Source organism: Monodelphis domestica, chromosome 2 (genome assembly GCF_027887165.1).
Source record: "Monodelphis domestica isolate mMonDom1 chromosome 2, mMonDom1.pri, whole genome shotgun sequence".
Lineage (NCBI taxonomy): Eukaryota > Metazoa > Chordata > Mammalia > Didelphimorphia > Didelphidae > Monodelphis > Monodelphis domestica.
In genome coordinates, this window is record NC_077228.1 from 285,737,899 (window position 1) to 285,758,850 (window position 20,952).

General features: G+C 35.4%; 1 protein-coding gene across 2 annotated transcripts in view; it reads left to right on the top strand.

The window, feature by feature from the left end:
* The window catches only part of UBR2 (ubiquitin protein ligase E3 component n-recognin 2), a 168,936-nt gene that overhangs the window by 72,916 nt on the left and 75,068 nt on the right, over positions 1-20,952 (top strand). The window contains exons 9-15 of one of the 2 annotated variants that reach the window (XM_001362230.4): positions 177-284; positions 949-1,037; positions 2,283-2,381; positions 6,903-7,066; positions 7,442-7,541; positions 8,986-9,114; positions 11,923-12,106. In XM_001362230.4, the coding sequence (XP_001362267.1) occupies positions 177-284; positions 949-1,037; positions 2,283-2,381; positions 6,903-7,066; positions 7,442-7,541; positions 8,986-9,114; positions 11,923-12,106 (873 nt within the window). Of the gene's footprint in view, positions 1-176; positions 285-948; positions 1,038-2,282; positions 2,382-2,451; positions 2,551-6,902; positions 7,067-7,441; positions 7,542-8,985; positions 9,115-11,922; positions 12,107-20,952 lie in introns of both variants that reach the window. The other variant, XM_003340481.4, reaches the window with a different exon arrangement.

Genomic DNA, 20,952 nt, shown 5'->3' on the forward strand with positions numbered 1-20,952 from the left:
ATTATTTTGGAAGATATTGATAAATTGCCAGCCCTTTTAATTTTTTAAAAATATATTTGAACTTTAAGAGCCAAATAGAATACTTAGATTTAAGTTGATATTTACATTAAAACCTTACTTTTAAGATATTTTCCTGTTTGAAGTAGTTGTTTTAACCCTCTTCATATCTTTTTAAGATGGGCTTCGTCGAATATTATGTCAAGTTGGTTTACAAGAAGGACCAGATGGTGAAAACTCTTCTCTTGTGGATAAATTGATGCTCTGTGATTCAAAATTGTGGAAAGGTGAATTTCTTTAACTTTTGGTTTTTTAAATTTGAAAAGAAAAATACTCTAAGTTCTTTTTTGAAAATTTCATTTTAGAAGATATATTTAATGGTTTCATGTTTTTGGATTTTTTTAGTAACTATTAGAAAGATAAACCTTACTAGTTTTCTGGGTCCTTTTAAAAAAACCAACCTTCGCTTCTAAAATCTAAGTATTGGTTCCACAGCAGATTAGTAAAGGTTAGGCAATTAGGATTATGTGATTTGCCCAGAGATACACAACTAGGAAGTGTCTGAGACCACATTTGAACCCAGAATCTCCTGTCTTCAGGTATGGCTCTCTATCCATTTAACTACCTAACTGACCTCTATATATCCTTTTACAAATAGAAATTTTTTCAGTCAGGAAATTCAGTCTTATTTTTAGACAAAAAAATGGGGTGTAACAAATACGTTTTCTCTTTTGAGATGTTGAATTTATAGCATAAAATTAGAGATACTTTATTTTAATGAGTCACTCTAAACATAAATATGAATTTTCACTCTGTGCTAGTAAAGTACAAATGTACTGTCCCTGAAGAGCTAAAGATGAAAACATGGAGATTTACAATACAATTTTAAAATTCCCTGACAATAACTTTCTTTCTTGTTTTCCTCATATTCCCTTATCTTTTTCTTGATAGGAGCTAGAAGTGTCTATCATCAGTTGTTCATGAGCAGTCTACTTATGGATTTGAAATATAAGAAACTATTTGCCATCCGGTTTGCAAAAGTAAGTAGTTTTTCAACTTTGAAAACCTCTAAAATAAGTAGCATAAATAATGGATTAGTTTAGACCAATAATCAGAACTATTAATTTAACTGCTGATAACAATCACAAAATTTCAGAACTGAAAAGGAGCTTAATCAAAATAGCTTTTGAACTAACTACAACATATCTGACAAGTGGTCTTCCAGCTCTTTTTTTAAGACCCCCAGTGAAGAGTAATCCACTATTACCTCCTCATGCAGCCCATTCCACATTTGGACATCATTAATAGTTTGGAAGTTTTTCCTTATATCACCTAAGTTTTCTGCTTTGCTCCTAGTTCTTTGGGGCCAAACATTTAAATCTACTTAATGTGTATTTAATTGAATTTGTTGAAATGTTTTGGAGCTCAAAAGAACAATCTAATAAGGGGATAGCTACTTCTTACCTTTTGTTAGTTGCAAAATTAATAGGGGTGTAGGAAAGAGGAATGTTCTCTTTTTAACTTCCTTCTGTCATGGACCCTTTTGTCAATCTGTTGATGCCTATGGGCCCCTTCTCAGAATAATGTTTTTAAATGCGATGAAATAAAATTACATAGGAGTATAATAGGGACAATGTAAAATGTAAACGATATTTGTAAAATAAGTACATAGACTGACTTCAGCCCAATAACTTTTAGCTTAGATAGTATTTATACCAATATTGTGTACATATACTTATATTTCCTAATGAATGGGACTTGAAATGGCAGAATGAATATGGAGAAATTAAAACTATTAATCACTATGAAGTTATGGTGCTACCCCTTCTATAGACTTTTGTATAAAGAGGATAGTCTTTAATATATATGTACTGTCTCCTTTAGAAGTCATGAATTCTAGATAATATGCCTTTGGATTGTCTCTCCTTCAGGCAGCCTGAAATTGAATTGCCTGCTCTGTAGGTATTAGCTACAATGAAGTAAGACCAAGGAATAGTGTTATCAGGAGTCATAACATTGCTAATATTTACCTTCTCTGTTATAGGATAATATTTTGAGAACTACTTATATTTCATTGTTGGTACTAAGTTTCTACTATGTACCTCACAGATATACAGTAACTTAACCGTAAAATTGAAGTTCTCAGATTATTTGAATGATTTTGGGGGGAAGGGGGCATTCCTTTTTATACCAGTGTTTGAATTTCCTCAGAACAAACTTTTCATTATAACTATTAAAAATTTTGTCCGTGTGGATTAGAGGTGAATTTCCCCCTTGTTGTTTAGAATTACCAGCAGTTGCAGAGAGATTTTATGGAGGATGATCACGAGCGAGCAGTGTCGGTGACTGCTCTATCTGTCCAGTTCTTCACTGCACCTACTCTGGTGAGTAGTGCTCGCCTTTTCTTCTTAACTGATAGTTGGCACTCCTTGCCTTTTTTTGCCTTCTTAATAGAACTATGAGCGTTTGCAGAGTGATTATGTGACAGATGACCACGACAGAGAGTTTTCAATCGCAGACCTCTCGGTACAGATATTCACGGTTCCTTCACTTGTAAGTACTGAAAGACTAAGAAGAATTTTCCTATTTACTGTTAGTGGCATTAAAACCTTAAATTTTGGCCCCCTGAGATTTTTATCTACCCATAAACAGTAATGCTCCTCCTATTTTGAAAACCTGACTCAGGGCAACTTCAAGCACTTGGAATATAGCCCCATAAGAAAAAGCTTCTTAACTGTGAAAATAGCTGTCACAAGATATGTGAATTTTATATGGCAGGGGAGTTACTCTCAGACTACAACAGTCTAGAGCTGTGGTCAATTAGGTTCTTATATTTCTTGTAGCCAGACAGCCAAAGGTAAGGGAGCTGCTAGAGTCTGATATGCTGAGCTATGTGAGGGAGGGAAGTGACAACAAAATTATCAGCCCTAGCAGATGTATTACTTCCCAGTCTAACAGTTCATTGAATAACTCCTAGTCACCAAGATCAGATTAAGATATAACCAATAACCTGTTTTAAAAAGCCATAAACTTATATATCTTTGAAATATTTTCATCAAAAACAAAACAACAAATAATCTTATCTTGAAGGAATTTTTAAATTTTTTCATATATCTTTCAAAAGCTCTATGCTAGGCGCGGTCTTAGTGAAATTTATTTGAAACACCATTTGCTGATATTGGATAAATGAAGTATTACAGCCTTGTTTTGTATCACAAATTCTTTGAGAGAAGAGGTTGTATAGCTTTCTGTATTTGTACATATAGTGGGTCCTGTATAAATTCTTGATGATTTATTGAGAAGACAACCTTTGCTATACTAATCCAGTATTCTCTAGTAGTACAGATTTCAGTTATAGTTTCTGGAACTTTATTTTCTGAAAATCTTTAATACAGATTTGTAAATAAGTATAAAAATTCTTAGACAACATTATTTTGTTATCAGCACTAGCTAGCCCTCCTTAAGAGGAGGTGAAAGCCCTCTTTGACATTTGCCTTATATAAATTATTGTATACTACAGACATTGGGCCACTGGCATTTGGGAAATGGTTGAGTATATTTTATCAAGTTCTAAATGTAACTAAGAGAAGTACAGAATTAAATAAAATTATATTACTAAAGAGTGATGATGATGATGATGATGATGATGATGTTTTTGCTGTTGTTGTTGTTGTTGTCAAGGCTGATTGACTTATTTGATTAAAGCTAATGAGTCTAAATCCACAGGTCAAATCTCCTTATGGGCCAGGTTAAAAATTATTCCATGGTCACATTATGCCTAAACCTGAATAGCCATTCTGCCCAGTCTATGGTATCCCTAAAAGAGTTTAGATAACTCAGTATATTCATAGCTGGGAAAAACTACTTAGACAGCATGTACATCTGGCAGTTTTGGGGGGGTTTTTAATAACAACTGCATATAAGGTTAAACTTTAACTTTAAAATTTTCCTGATTAAAAAAAACAACCACTGTCTTCAAGGTTCTATTTTTCAACCTTTTAACGGTCATTTAAATTTTCCCCAAAATTATCACTGATTTTTCATATTCCAAGTCTAATTATGATGTGATAATATATTCCATAAAAATCAACATTTTGAGTACTTATTTGTTTATCCGGGTGCCTGACTTTCTTTTAGCACTAACTCTGGCTTATTTCTTGTTCAACCTAATCATGATAACATTCTCTGTTCCAAAATACTCTTCTTCCTTTGTTTTTTCTCTCCATGTGTATTATTGTTTGCTCCTGGTCACTTCTCTAATTTATGATTTCTGTCCCTACCTTACAAAATGCTAAAGTCTTTCTCCCATTCTTTTCCAATTTGGTGATATTCTTGAACATAATCTCTTCCTCTGAGTATTGACAAAAGTATTAAATATTACTAAACCATCCTTGAAAAAACTCAATTTGTTGGTATACGTGGAATAATAGGTAGCAGTTCTTGAGAGCTGGGTAAGAACTAGTTTCATTCTCACTTAATAATAGGATAGTCTACAGACATTGTATTTTTAATAATCTGATTACATCTTACAGTTAGTTTGCATTCCAATTTATTTGACTAAATGTGTGTCTTGTCTACTACACTACATACAGTGCAACTCAAGAAGAGTTGGTGAGCACTGAGACTTATTCTTATCCTATGAATTTTTCCAGAGTATTAGAGGATTTGCCTTGTTATTTTGAACATACTAAGTTAGGTGTGTGGTGGGAGTCTGTCATCTCTAAATGAGGCTGAGAATTACATAGTGAGAATGTTTAAGGTAAGTAACAGACTGATATTCTGAAACAAAATGAAGAGAAGATATTTATATATATGCACAAAAATAATGTAGGAACCCCCCACCCCCACCCCAAGGATAAGTGTTATGGTGAATTGGAGCTGAATAATTAACTCTAAATATCTATTTCATTAGTATACATAGACACATTGAGAAATTATTAGAAATTGAGGGGTAAGAAAGTTTCAAAGTAACAGACTTTTAATAAACAGTTATTAAAGACAATTACAAGCCCCTTTTGAGCTTTCTTACTTATTCATAATTTTGTCAGTGGGACAATAGTAGGTTAAGTCATATTTGAGCTTTGGGATTTCCTGGTATCAAACTAGTGGATAACTCTTTGTTGAGAAGGAGAGTAAAAATAGCCCATTCTGTGAATTATTGAGTTTGATATCCAAGACAAGCAGAACCCTGATCCATAAGTTTAGTGGTTATAGGATTATAGATATAGAGCTAGAAGGTACTACCAAGGTCATCTAGGCCAACCCTCTCATTTTATAGATAAGAAAACTGAGAGCCTGAAAGGTTAAATCACTGACTCACACTTATACAGAAAATAAGCAACAGAACTTGGAGTGTGAATTCAGGTCCCTTGATTCCAAGTTTAGTATGCTTTCCACTATGTCATAGTGCCTCTAAGTAACTATTTTAGTACCTGAATTTGAACAAATTATAGCCTTCTAAGAACCTATTCTAAAACTTAAGATAATAGTAAATACCACGTTTTATACCATTGGTTTTTATTAACAACTTCGAGGTTTCTTTTAGCCTAAAAACTTCTCACCATTTATTTTCTCAGTACCTTGTGTCTAGTCTCACTTGAGAATGAACTAATCAATATTTGTGTATCTTCCCTTTCAGAATATTGTTCTCTTACCTTTTCCATACAAATTTCTGAATTTATAATCAACACAAGAGTATGGTTAACCTCACACTGCTTGTTACTTCCTCGTTGTTTTATAAATAATATGTGCACAGTCTAATCTAAGTAGTCATTAAGTCCGTTCCATGACATTGGCCCATATTCAAGTAGCTTTAATACTTAGTAGGGTTGGAAAGACAAGACTTGAGGGACAGTCTATTGGAACAGGAGAGCAACATGGGATTGTTGGGAATATCGAAAGATAACATTCTGTAATTGTAGCTGGGATGTTTTGTCTAAGGCAAATACATGAAATAAGGGCCAGCACTTCTTAAGAGCTCTTCTGGCATAGATTTCTTATTACATATCTTTCTTATGTTTATTCTCTGTTATCTTGTATTTCTTATCTATATAGTAGGACTTTGTTTTTACGTAATCTCAATTCAAATAAATTCAAACATATGCAATTAGCATTTGGAAAAAAAACAACAGAAAAATACATAGAATTTTAAAAGTTATATGCTAAATCCATGCCGTTTTCCAAGCAGTATAAAGTCTTACAGCAGTTTACCTAATCACACTCATTCTTGCTCTAGGAAAACATGAGTATTAGTTATTGCATTGTTTTAAAGCAAATATAACTTCAGCATAAATCTTTGGAGCTCTCACTTGTAACAAGTCATATCTGCATTAGAGTATCCTCTTTTGTTTCATCAATGCTATTTAGTTATTAATACTGGCCCCAAAATATAAGAGCAATGATGCTGGGAGCTCTGATGATCCTCAGAAAAGTCATGAAGTGCTTAGGTATGTTTGTATAAGAAATACTTATTAAATAATGAGGTTCACTATTACATACAATTTTCATCTTACACAAAGGATCTTGGAACATATTAGTGGCCTAAAATAAGGTCCTATTGTACACACATAATCAGTTTCTGCCAAGCTGACATCCTTTAATTCAAGTAAATATGTAGCTTAGTTCTGCCATCAAACAGACCATTGTGCCTTTGAATTGAAAACCCAGGACCTGTGTAATACTTTAACTTCCCAGAATAGTTTGTGTCCTCAAAAATCAGTGTGGAAACAGCATATTTAACAGTTACTAAGAAACATAATGAAACCTCTAATATTATCATGTTTGTAAGGGGAAAATAGGCCCTAACTAAAAAAAAATATGTTGTTTATGAGGTCCTGTGATTCATGTTTTATCTCTCCTGTGAATAGTTTTTTTGTTAAAAAATATTCTAATATACTTTTGTTTAGGCTCGAATGCTAATCACAGAAGAAAACCTTATGACTACCATCATCAAGACTTTTATGGACCACTTAAAACATCGAGATATCCAGGGCAGGTTTCAATTTGAACGATACACAGCCTTGCAAGCCTTCAAATTCCGCAGGGTTCAGAGCCTTATTTTAGACCTCAAGTAAGCATTTGCTTCATAATTAAACCAATTAAGACTTAAATGTTTATCTGATCAATGCAGTGCCTGGCCATAATTCCAGAGGACCCATAATAAAATGTGTTGCCTACCTTCTGATAATAATCTCAAGAAACAAAATGAAACATTTTTTTGATGTGGCCAGTATGGGCCCTTATTTTCCTTGACTAGGCCTACTTCTTATAGGATTTGTTTTTCTTTTTCCTTTTTTCCATTTGGAAAAACCAAGTTGGACAAAACAAGGAAAAATAAAATAAAACTTGTTAATTGGGCGGGGGGAGAATGAAAAGTTTTTTTAAAAGACTTTAAATGTTCAAAACTCTTTTGATTTTTCATCATTTTCTTTTCCATTTCATTCAGATATGTGTTGATTAGTAAACCCACTGACTGGTCAGAAGACCTGAGACACAAATTCCTAGAGGGATTTGATGCTTTCTTAGAACTGCTGAAATGTATGCAGGTATGTGAATCAACCAATGTTAAAATGTCAAGAATGACTCTTTTTTCAGTTTATGACTAAAATGAGCCCTGTCACACTTAATACATTTTTTAATTTGGGAGTAAGTTTACATATGAGAAATTAAGAGGACTGCAGTTTGGATCCATTTAATGAAAAAAAGCATTATTAAGATGTTAAATGAAAGGGCTTTACCTGGCAATGATTTATTAATCTAGTGTTATGACAGTCTTTTTTTCATATGCTGTTAACACTTTCAACTGTTTATTGCCTTCATTTTTTTTTGAGGAATACAACTATATTATTACATTCCACATATAAATAAATACATGCAAATAATGTTGTTACATTACAGTTTATTTGCTTTGGAAACTATAATGCTAAATTTTTACTCACCTGATTATTTGCTTCTTGGCTATTTGTATAGTATGAAAAAATTGTTTTTTTTCTCTGTTTTATATTCCTTTTTTTGAAAAGACCCAAAAGAGAGGCTGAATTTTCTGACGAAGACTAGCTATTATACTTTAACTAGTTTTAATTATAAAAAGGGGGCACCTAGGTGACTTAGTGTATTGAAGACCAGACTTAGAGGTGGGAGGTTCTGAGTATAAATGTGACCTCAGACATTTCTAGCTATGTGCCCCTGGGCAAATCACTTAACCCCCATTACCTAGCCCTTATCATTCTTCTGCCTTGGAATCAGTACACAGTATTGATTCTAAAATGGAAGGTAAGAGTTTTAATTTAAAAAAAAAAAGGTAGAGCATTTCTGGAAAGTTTTTTTTTTTAATATATTTAAGATATTTTGGGATTTGGCTTTTCCATTTAATTAGGTTTTCTTGACAAATTAGACCTAAATTCAATAAATTTAATTTTTTTATAGACTGAAGGTGAAGAATTTTGTTTTTCTCTTTTTTCCATTATCTGTTTTCTCTCAGACTAGAAAAAAATGCTTTAGTTTCTAAAACAAGAACAATCATGAAAAAAAATTATGTTCTGAGAATAAGTAGGGGAGTTGAACAAATTTAACCAATGACTTTATTTATTTTTTAAAATCTTACAACAGTTTTTACACAGAATTATAATAGTGAATAGAGATTTTAAAGATTCCTCTTAAGAAAATGATGTCTTTTCCATAAGGACAATTAATTTTTTTTCCCTTTTAAACATTATTTTATTTGGTCATTTTCAAACATTATTCATTAGAAACAAAGATCATTTTCTCTCCCCACCCCCAACCACCCCTCCCATTGGCGATGCGTGCTTCCTCTGGGTATCACGTGTCCTTGGTCTGAACTCTTTTCCATGTTGTTGGTATTTTCATTAAGGTGTTCATTTAGAGTCTGTCTCAATCATATCCCCTCCACCCAACAGTTAAATTTTAGTAGATTATTATATTAGATTTATGATGTATTTTGATTTCCAATTAATATTTGCTTACTCTTAGGGAATGGATCCAATTACACGCCAAGTAGGACAGCATATCGAAATGGAACCAGAGTGGGAAGCAGCTTTTACACTACAAATGAAATTAACACATGTCATCTCCATGATGCAGGACTGGTGTGCTTTGGATGTAAGTTTTTTTTGCTATATTATGTGTCAACTTGCATACAAGCTCAAGGAGGCATGTAAAGGGGAACTTTAGGAAATCTTGTTTTCACTGAAGATCTTTTATCTTAGAGCAGAAGTTTATAAATACATCAAAAATAATTTTCCTTATTGATACATTTGTACCTCTGAATTGTAAAGTCTAGATCAGAAATTATTTTCACTTATTCTCAATGATTCCCAAACTTTAAGTAATCATTTCCACCTTCTAGGAATGATTTCAAGGCAGTCGAAGTCATTATGTCTAGTGGGGGAAAAAAAACTTAAATTACACATTATGCTATTTGATTAACACTGTTTGCTTGCTTTGCCAGGTATCTGACTTAAGAAGATCCCTAATTCACCATTGAATATAATTTCCTGGACAGCAGGATTGCAAAATAAATAGACCCTGTATCACACTATATGCCTGTGGCACTCCAAAAGGTTGCCATGAATTATATAACATCCACAATTGCTGGCTTATGTAGAATTATTAACTCCAGTTTTATGAAACTTAGACTTTAAATTACATGTAAGCCACAGGCTCATAGTGTGCTTGAACTGCTATGCTGTATTAGATAATACTCTACAGTAGACACCATGATGAAGACAGTCCTTGCTCTCTAGATAATAGGGTTTTTGTTTTATTTTTTTACCTGAAATTCAATTTGAGCCATTTGGGTTCTTTCAAACCAAAATAAGACCTAATCCAAATATACATTTGATATATTTATAATACATGTATTTACATTATATGTGTATATATGTAGTGTAAAAAAGGTCTTTGTAAATGTTTTTTTTTTTTGTAAAATGACTTTGTAAAAGTCATAAAGAAACCTTACTTGAGACCAAAAACAACTCAAAATATTTTCATGACTCAGTCTATGGTGAGCAATCTACTCACTGGGGAAAGATTCAGTTTTCTACATGAGTTAACTATCCTAAATAATCAAGAAGCAATTAATTATTGTTTATCAATCCCCTGGTCCTTCTTCTGTTATACTTCTTTCCTCATAGATGCCACCTAGCTTCACGTCTTCATTTGCAGATATTTATTGAATTAAATATACTACCAACCTAGACAGCTGACTTATTTATTATTCACACATTTAATCCTATTCTGTCACCTGTGCACAAGGCCTATATATGCAACTGGAATCTCCATTTTTTTCCCCTTTCTTAAAGTCACAACTTACTCTAGATTCTTATAATTTTATACCTTGATAACCACAACAACCAGTGTCTTTGCCTTTATTGCCTTCCACATATTTTCTTCTTCTCTCCTGTAATAATTATAATGTCAAAAAAATAGGGCCATTGAAACTTTTTAAATAATGCACAGAAAAGAGCACAAGGAAATTTTCAGAAGGAAATACAAGCAAGTAGAATAATTTTGAAAGTAATATGTGAAATTATATGCTTTTAAAAAAATAAATGGTATAAAATGTCATAGTCACAGTTGGAAATATAGTTCCTCTTTTTGAGTTATTATGTATATATGTAAATGAGCAAGTTTTGTGTTTTATTTTCATAATAAAAAATAAAATTTAAAAAAAAATTGGATTTGAGTCAGATAATCCAGGTTCAAATTTACAATCTATGTAGCTTTGGACCAATCCTTTAACCTCTTAGTCCTTTATAAAATGAAGTGTGTAACTTAGATGATCCCTTCAGTTTCTTCTAGCTCTAAATCTATGCTGCTATCTATTCAACTTTGATCATTTTTCACTATTACTTTTCAGTCCTTTCTTATGGTTCTATATACACCTTACTTTTTCTTATCCCTATCACTTTGTTTATGCTGCTTCTTAATCTGAAATACTGTTTCCTCTCCTCTGCATTTTGATGCAGATGTCCAACTGCTTGGTACTTGATTATATATTTTGCACTTACATTGTTTGTATAACTAGTATGTAAGTTTGGTGAAAGGATATTTCTCATACCTCTTAGTGCACCTATTGTAGGACTGGATATGTGCTAGGTACTCAAATGGCATCAGTTGATGCTTTTGTTGTTGTTACTATTGATTCTCCAGGGCCAGTAGATAAATTTGAAATAGATGGAATCCCTAGTGTCTGTTGCTTGCCTTCCCAGCAATACCTCTGGACTTTTAAGAGATCTTTATGCTGCCCCCAACTATTCTGTCAAAAGATCCTCTTCTGCTCTTAAGTAGGAACCAGTTTCCCTAATTAATATGTAACTGGATAATAGTTTTTTTGTTTTTAAACTGGATCTTTGCTTATGGATAAAGGGAACCTATTATGAAGAAATTCCTTCTACCAATAAAGGCTGTCAACTACTCTGAACTTGGACTTTTACAAAGTTGCTTGGGGCACTGAAAGGTCAAGTGATTTACCCAGGGTCACCAAGCCAGGATATTTGCGAATTGGACTTTGACCCAGCATTCTTGGAGCTAGTGTCTGAACACAAATTTAGGGACAGGTGAGTGAGAGAGGATCTCTCTGGGCAAATACTGCTGTGTGCCCAGAATCATACCCTTTTTGCTAGGACTGGTCTTTCCACCTTCTACAATTATCAGTAATTTTATAATAAATTTATAGGAAGTGATGAAAGAGACAGTAAAAATTCAGAGTAATACTGTGCTGATGCCCTGTGATTCTATTGGACCTCTCATGCCACCCCTTCTCAAATAACTTCAGAACACTATCTAAATGAGAGCTTTGATTTTATCATCACAGGATAATTGTCGTTTCTGGCTTTGGAGACATCTTTTGGTTATTTTTGGAGTCTGGCCTTTACTGAATACTGTGCATTCAACCCTCCTTCCCAGGAAAAGGTGCTGATCGAGGCATACAGGAAATGCCTGGCGGTACTGATGCAGTGCCACAGTGGATTCACCGACGGGGAGCAGCCCATCACACTAAGCCTCTGTGGGCATGCAGTCGATACCATCAGATATTGCGTCTCCCAAGAAAAAGTTAGCATTCACCTGCCAGTCTCTCGCTTACTTGCAGGTAAATAATCCCAAAAGACTTGCAGTTTTCTTTTTTCTTTATTTATGATGCTATATATTATGAAGCATAAATTGACCTAACATGTAGAACAACCTAAATTTATCTGTATATTCAGACCTTTTGGGGAAAAAAACATTTTTAATGTTTTATTAATGTATTTTTTCTTTATATTAGAATAATTTGTTATGCTATGCACTCCAGGTAGTTTTTTCCTTTGTAATTCAAGAATATCCACTTCAGAGATTATATCATAAAGCAGTTGTTAATAAATAGAAGTTAACTAAATTTTTGCTTCCTCACACCTGCTACTGTTAATAAATGTCTAATTAAAATTCAGATCTAGGAAAGCACTCTCACCTATTGGTTATTGCTACCAACAAGAATGTTTAGGGAAAGATTTTTTAAAAGTTTTTTTAAAGTTAATTCATATGTCCCAAGTAATCAGTCAACAAGAATTTATTAAATGCCTACCATATATCTGTCAAGGACCTTGCTTTGCAGTTAACATACAACTATAAAGTCTTAAACAATCTGCCTTCAAAGAGCTTCTCTTCTCTTGAAGCAGACAACAGGTACATGTAAAAGTTCAGGTATGAGTATTTATAGAAGAAATGTAAGGAAATTCAATTCAGGAGCATTTAGGTAGCACCGTAGATAGAACACTCGGCCTGGAGTTCAGAGATCCTGTGTTCAAATTTGACCTCAGTTACTTCCCAGCTGGGTGACTCTGGGCAAGTCACTTAACTGTCATTGCCTATCCCTTGCTACCCTTCTGTCTTCAAAATGTTACTAAGACAGAAGGTAAGGGTTTAAGAAAAGAAATTCAAGGTCATAGGGGAGGAGTCAGAAATGGGTTCATGTAGAAGAACAATGAAATCCCACACATAAGAAACAAAAGTCCAGTTTGTCTGGCTTATAGAATGTGGGACAAGGAATAAAGTTGAATGATGTTAGAAAGATAGGTTGGATCTAGGTTATTTTTTTTTAAAGGCTCTAAAAATCAAACAGAAGTTTAGAATTGATCCTAAAAGCAAACTTTAGGAAGCCACTGAAGTTTATTAAATTAGGGAGTGACATGGACAAATCTACACTTAAGGAAAATTACTTTCACAGCTGGATTGGAGGATGGACTAGAGTATAGATAGTGTTGAGGTAGGGAGACCTGCCTCATTGCAAGAAGACCATTGCACTAGTCTAGGCAAGAGGTAATGAGGGCCCAAGATAAGGTAGTAGTTCCTAGGAGATAATATATAAATTGAAACTGTTTGCCAGGGTTAGAAATCTATAACTTGAAGCCCTCCCCTTCACCATTGTAAACCTTAAAATTTCTTAGACTTATGAATGTTGGAAATTTCACCATTGGGAAATTTCATACTTAAAAAATTCTCCTACTGATAGTAAGAACTCTATTGGAATATGAAACTCCTTGGCATGGGAGGATCCTTCTCCTCCCTACTTAAGACTACTTTAGGACAGAAACCTTTTGCTAAACAATGGAAAGGGCTTTGACATATGCTTAAGCATAGAACAGGAAGTTCTTTGAGTCATGATTGATTTTAGAATTGATACAATAGAGATACTTGGAATGACAGAACCAGGTCTTGGAAACTACAATCTCCACCCTACTCAGAGTAACAGGATTTAGGAAGGGCTGCAGCAAAGATCAAGATTTAATTATTTGAGAATATGACCTTCAACAGACATGTGCAAAGGGGGCAGACCTCTGGGCGATCCTGGGTTAAGCTAGAGCCACCATTGGCAGAGGGGAGAGATTGACAGTGATTGGTAGATGTGAGAACTGAGGGGAGGGAACTTAGATTTTTGGCTAAAAGATAGCGGGGTCTGAGGACTGAGAGTGGATGCTCTGGGAGAGGTGGATGCTCTGAAGGAGGTCTGAGAGGAGAGAGGTCCTATAGGGAGAGCTCCTGGAGAGGTCTTGAAGGAGGCTGTGGAAGGAGAACTCAGGAAGAGTCAGGAGGAGAATTCTCTGGAAACATTTCTTAAAAGGAGGCTCTCCTGAAGGTGAAGCCTGATGTTGGCATGAGAAGCCTTACCTAGAGAGATCTTGGGTGAGTGATAAAACCAACTGACTGATTTATCTCTTAGGACTGAGGTCTAGGCCTTATTGGCTTGAGGCCCTTCATTCTTATTCCTTTCTTACTTTCTCTCTTTTTCTATTGATTAATCAGTGTATTATAAATTAAATTTCTCTATAAAACCCAGTTGGCTTGGGCATATTCATAAATTGGGAATATATTCCCTGGCGACCATCTTATATTTATATAAAACCAAGACACAGTAGAAAACATATTTCAGCGGTCATAATTGTTATATATTTCCCTTGCTCCCAAACATTTTAATTATCACAGTTTATGGCTCCCACTCTCTTATCTACAACTATTAAATGCTAAAAACTATTTTAAATCTAACACCATGGAGCTATTTTGGCAGAGCTATTATAGTTTTGGTTGGTCCTGTGCGCCTTACTGTTTTAGGCAGTGTTAAGGAAAGGGTTCTCTAAAATGCCTATCTCTTTAGTCTTATCTGATTCTACTATTCTGAGGTAAGTGCCAGACCTATACCAGGATTCTTTATACTTTTACATTATTTTATGATATGAAAAAACTTCCCTTTTATTCTAGAAGATCAAGGTTCAAGTTCTTCCTCTGGTGCATCATAGCTGTGTGGCAATGAGGAAGTTACTTAACACTTTAGTGGTCCAAGTAGTCTCAAGATCATAAATTCTGAATGCCTTAACCACCACCAAAAAAATTATACTGAAGTGGTACCATGACTAATTTACTCAGTTTATGAGTGTCATTCAGTGCAGTGTACCATAAAGTATGATTTTCAACATTAGAGATTTAGACCCATTTTTTTTATACTGGGGAATTGTACCCATTCTTTTCTGTCCCTAGAAGTTAAAACATCTCTGGTTATGAAGTGTTTTTCCCAAAATAATTCAAGAAAGCTACACGTGTGCCTACATGTGTATATACATGTACTTGTATATTTATGCACATATGTGTGTATTCGAGAACATTTATATGTGTATGTAAGTAGACATTTAGATATATATATATTCATTCATCTACAATACATATAGGTGTGAATACACATACAGGCAGCTAGGTGGCCCTATAGAGAGTGTATAGAGAGAAAGTTGGATTTGGAGTCGGGAGGAATGAGTTCAAATTCTGTTTCAGATACTAGCTGTGAGCACATGGATAAGTCAGTTAACCCCTTTCAGCTAATATCTGTCTGACAGGGTTGTAAGGATGAAATGAAATAATATATGTAAAACATATTGCAAATCTTAAAGGACTACTATAAATGTCAGTAATTATTATCAAGAGTATCCATATAAGGGGGCAGCTGGGTAGCTCAATGGATTGAGAGTCAGGCTTAGAGATGGGAGGTCCTAGGTTCAAATCTGGCCTCAGCCTCTTCCCAGCTGTGTGACCCTGGGCAAGTCACTTGACCCCCATTGCCTAGCCCTTACCACTCTTCTGCCTTGGAGCCAATACACAGTATTGACTCCAAGATGGAAGGTAAGGGTTTAAGGGAAAAAAAAAGAATATCCATATAAACGCTTTGATCAAAGAACCCAAACCAGTGACACTTAACAGAATACTAAAAAGCACATTGGACTTAAAACTTTGGTGCCAAGCCTGTTTATCATTAAGTAATTCTTAGACCTGAGCAAATTACTTAATCTTCCTAGTTTTTTGTTTTTTTTTAAATCAAATGCCAGTGTTGGACATTTTAAACTAGAAGATGTCTAAATTCTCTTTTTAGTTCTAAAATTCTACAATTTGCATATTATATACCTATAAGGATACTCAAAAGCAAAGACCAAACAAGAGATAGTAAACATTATAAGATGTAAAATGAATAGTTTTGATTATATTAAATTTAAAATGGTTTGTACAAACAAAACCAATGACACCAAGATTAGAAAGGAGAAGAAAATTGGAGAAAATTTTTATAACAAATTTCTGTTAAAGGTCTAATTTCTCAAATATATAAAGAATGAAGTCAAATGTATAAGAAATCAAGTCATTCCCCAATTGACAAATGGTCAAGGAATACAAATAGGCAGTTTTCAAATGAAGAAATCAAAACTATCAATAATCATATGAAAAATGTTCTAAATCCCTCCTGATTAGAGAAATGAAAATCAAAACAACTTTGAGATACCATCTTACACCTAGCAGATTGGTCAATATGACAGTAAAGGAAAATAAAAAATGTTGGAGGCAATGTGGGGAAAAAAAAACAAAAAACTAATGTATCACTGGTGGAGTTGTGAATTGATCCAACCATTCTGGAAGGCAATTTGGAATTATGCCCAAACTACTGCATGCCCTTTGACCCAGCAATACCACTACTGGATTTGTACCCCAAAGAGAATGAAAAAATGGGCATGAACCTGTTTGTACAAAAATGTAGCTGCGCTTTTTGGGGTGGCAAAAAATTGGAAAATGAGGGAGTGTCCCTCAATTGGGGAATGGCTGAACAAATTGTGATATATGATGGTGATGGAATACTATTGTGCTATATAAAGAATAATGAATCAGTTGATTTCTATAGGAACTGGAAACACTTAACCTGAACTAATGCAGAGTGAAATAAACAGAACCAGGAGAACATTATACACAGTAACTGAAACATTGTGGGATGATCAGTATAATTGACTTTGCTACTAATAGCAATGCAATGATCCAGGACAATTCTGAGGGACTCATGAGAAAGAACACTATCCACATCCAGAGAAAGAACTGTGGGAGTAGAAATGCAGAAGAAAAACATAGGCTTTATCGCTTGTTTCTACGAGTATGTGATTTAAGATTACTCTATCACAAAAATGAATAAAATGGAAATAGGTTTTGAGTGATTTTATATATATAAAGTTTCAGCTTTTGGGATAAGAACTCACTATTTAACATACACTGCTGGGAAAATTGGGAAACTATGTAGAAACTAGATATAGATCAATATCTCACACACACAGAGGAAAGAAGTATTGGAATCCTGAGCTTTTTTTCTCTAAGACTAGTTACTGCCACCAAATTCACTTAGCTGGCATTATTAAAAACCTACTGATTGTACATACAACTGTGTTCTTTAGGAGAATAAACAGTTCCTTGACCTTGATGTATATTTGTCATTAAGTACATAAAGTTACAAGCTCTGGAGATTTATGGGGTGGCATACATTGCAGCCAAATTGTCTTCACATCTGTGAGGCAAAATGGCCCAGAGCTAGAATGGGTGTTTGGTCAGCCTTTCATATTAGAGAGAATTTCTTCCTTGGAGTTCCTTATGACTTTGAAATCCCAGGCCTGGTCCCTAAGGATATTGACCTGAAACAACCAGAAAATAATTTGGAATGTAAAAAAATCATGTGATAGTCAATTATAATTAAAGCACATTTAAAAACTGAAAGATAACAGAGTAAAGAAGTCCTTTGTAAGGAGTGGAATTGAAGAGAAGATTCTTTTGGAGGTGTGTATCTTAGAGCCCAGCTTAAAAGAAGTGATAGACTTGGATTTGAATAAAAGGAGAAAAACAACATAAATGGAATAATCAGAGTGGACTGTGGAGTAAAAAATCCCTAAAGAAGCCCAATTAGATAGATTGTGGGTGTTATAATTCTCCTCTGTTGAGTCTAAGGAATTTAATTCTGTGGTCAGAGTCAGTGGGATCCCAAGCCCTAAGGCCAGTACAGTATTGATGGCCAGATACTGCAGCCATTGCACTAACAAGATATCTCTTCATCTACAAGTGAGTTTTCCCTTTCTGATCTTGTTGGGAGGTGGGATAAGGGACTAGTAGATTAACCCTTGGTCCAGGGAGGGTGCCCTTTCAAGAATGACAGACTCCAGTGCAAACCCTTTAAAGATAGAGAGATTTATTTAGGTTGAATGGTCAGGAGGCAGTGTGCAGGACCAACTGCTTCCCTGAACAGAGAAGAGTTCAGGATTTTTATATCCTAAAGGGATGGGGTCTAAGTGACTTGCAAAGGCAGGAAGGGGGCGGGGGGGGGGGGGGGCCAATAAGAACAAACAAGTGAGGCAAACAGGAAAATAGGTAACAGAATAAGTGCCTTTGGGTCTGGGGGCTTACACATTTATGACATCCTGATCATACAGGTGGGTCTCAGGGCAAGTACACATCCTTTATGGCATCCTAATCATGTTACCCATCTCAAGAAACCTTGGAATATTTGGGAACATAGGTGATGTTTGAGAGGTAGGGATAATAAAAGTGGGTAAATTATCTGGAGGAACCTAATCTGTTTGAGATGTAAACATGAGGTATCCCCTCATGCTCAGATCTTAACTTAGGACTAGTGTAAATGAAGTGGTACATTTCACAAATGAGTTCAAACACCTAGAATTTCAATTGTTGGAACTGCAATTTATTAATAAACAACAAATAAAGAATCTACCAGCTGGGACAGAATTCCCTAATGGAAGACTGCATCGGTTTGACATTGAGATGGTTTATATAGGGTTACAAGATACAAGTTATTTCTCTTCACATACAGGTTCTTATTTGACAACAAATAAACTTTAACACAGGAATGCGAGGTCAGAGATGAGGAGACAATCCTTAGATTTACTGGGGTTGTTATCTAAGGAGTGTTTATCTTCACATAGCCAAATGTTAGTTCGCTTCCATTCTGACCTTTTAATATTCCTGAAATTCCTCTTTGCCTCCTGCCCCCAAGCTAAGTAGAGACCAGTTTGTTGTCTGCATAAACAGCTTGACCTCCTGGGGGAGGGAAGCCAGATCTGTTCCTTAAAAAATGCTGACAGGGTTTTTTTATTTGTTTCATCTATTTCAATTTTTCTATCTCACCCTCTTCAGACTACTTCATTCCCTCCTTTTTCTGTTGGGGGGAGTCAGACCCTTGACTCATCAGACAGAGGAGGATAATGTGATCTTAAGACCATAAGCTTAATAGCCTGAAGATGCTGACAGATATAGGTCATAAGACAGTTGATCAGGCAAGGTCCTATCAAGAGACCCACTATTACTAATATGAGTGGTCCTGCCACAGCCGTGATCAAGGTAGTCAGCCAAGGAGACCAAGAGAAAAGACTAGAATACCAGTTGCTGGATTGACTATTAATCCATTCCCTCTCTTGTATCCTTCCCTGGCGCAGGGCTAGAGATTCCTGTATAATCCCAGAATGATTAGCATAAAAACAACAGAATTCTCCTGATGATTTGCATGATGTTGGCCCCGTGAATGGGCAAGCATAGACAGGGGTTTCCGCTAGATACAGAGTCTCTGCTGGGATTGCGCATGAAAGGGTATGTGAGGGATCTATCCACTTACTACCAAGTAAATCGCACAAATCAAAAAGAATTTTGGGGTTGAAATGCACAATGTAATTCCCAATTTATGCCCAGGGTCTTAGCCAATTGCTGAGTCACCCTAGCTACAAAAGCAGGCCCATTATCTGACCCTATTCCCACTGGGAGCTCAAACCTAGAAATGATCTCTGATATTAATTTCTTAACTACCACTGAGGCAGTTTTGTTGGATATGCTTCTACCCATCCCAAAAAAGTGTCTACCAGGACTAAAAGATACCTGTACCCATATTTCCCTGGCTAAATTTCTGTAAAATTTACCTCCCACTGTCCTCCTGGCTCCAACCTTCTTAACCTGGTTCCCCCTAGTTCCTTCAGTCCCCCCTTTTGATTAACCCACACACATGTTTCACATCTTGAAGTGATGTCTTTGCAGATTTGGTGCATATTATGAAAGAAAAAGTCTCTGTCCAGCATATCACTCAGTTTTGTGCCTCCCATATGTGTGGTGTTGTTGTATTCTTTTTGCTAGCTGTCTCTCCGCTGCTTCTAGTAAGAGGGTCCTGCCATCTGGCAGGACCAGCCATCCATAGGGGAGCCACACAGCCTCCAGGAGGGCCAGAATCTCAGGCCCATTCTGGATATCTTTGCCACCAAGAATGAGGAATCCCTGTTCCTGGTACAGTGCCCCATGCCGTCCCATCCCCTCTCCTCTCCAAATATCTAAGGGAAAAGGGGCGATGGTCTCAGTATTCTGTAGCTTCTTCAGTGCTGAGAATGGGTGTAGAGCTGTCCCTGCCTATGATCAGGAGAGAGGTATTGGCAATGTCCAGGGCTTTCAGGCTGGAATAGTTGCTGAGGTTACAAATGCATACAAATACATATCCCACAGGGGAGTAGCCAAAACTTGAACAGGGAGGGAAAGACTGCAGACACAGGGTCTTTAGGGGCGTGTTCTCAATAAATGCCTGGGTCCTAGGTAGGTGAGGACCTGCTTGAAGATCTGAAGTATGTCCAGACACTGCTTCCCCTATTGGCAGACAGGTCACAAGGAGGAGAGCCAATCCTTAAGTAGAAACCAGGACTGGGGCAAAAACTAGAACACCAGAAGGAACAGAAAATTAGTACAACGGCAATTGGCATTACACATTTGCATTTTGGGTATCTTAGCCAACAGACTTCATCTTCAGAAATCATCTTCCAACAGGAATAGATTCCTTTAGGAAATCAAATTCCTGAGTTGTTTGCTGAGTTGGTATGTGATGTCCCTATTAAATAATATCCTTTTGCAAAGTACGCATTAACTATAAACATCTATAAACACTTAGTAACAATATTTTACAGATGTATTCCTTTACTCCAGATTCTGGGGGAAATTCAAGAAATCTTTGAGCTATATTTCCAAGCTCAAGATCCAAACTTCAACTGTGGTAAATTAAGGCTACAAATACAAGCCATCTATGAATAAACTTCACCTACTTCTCCAAGTGTATTCCCTAACAATTTGAGAATTTTCAAT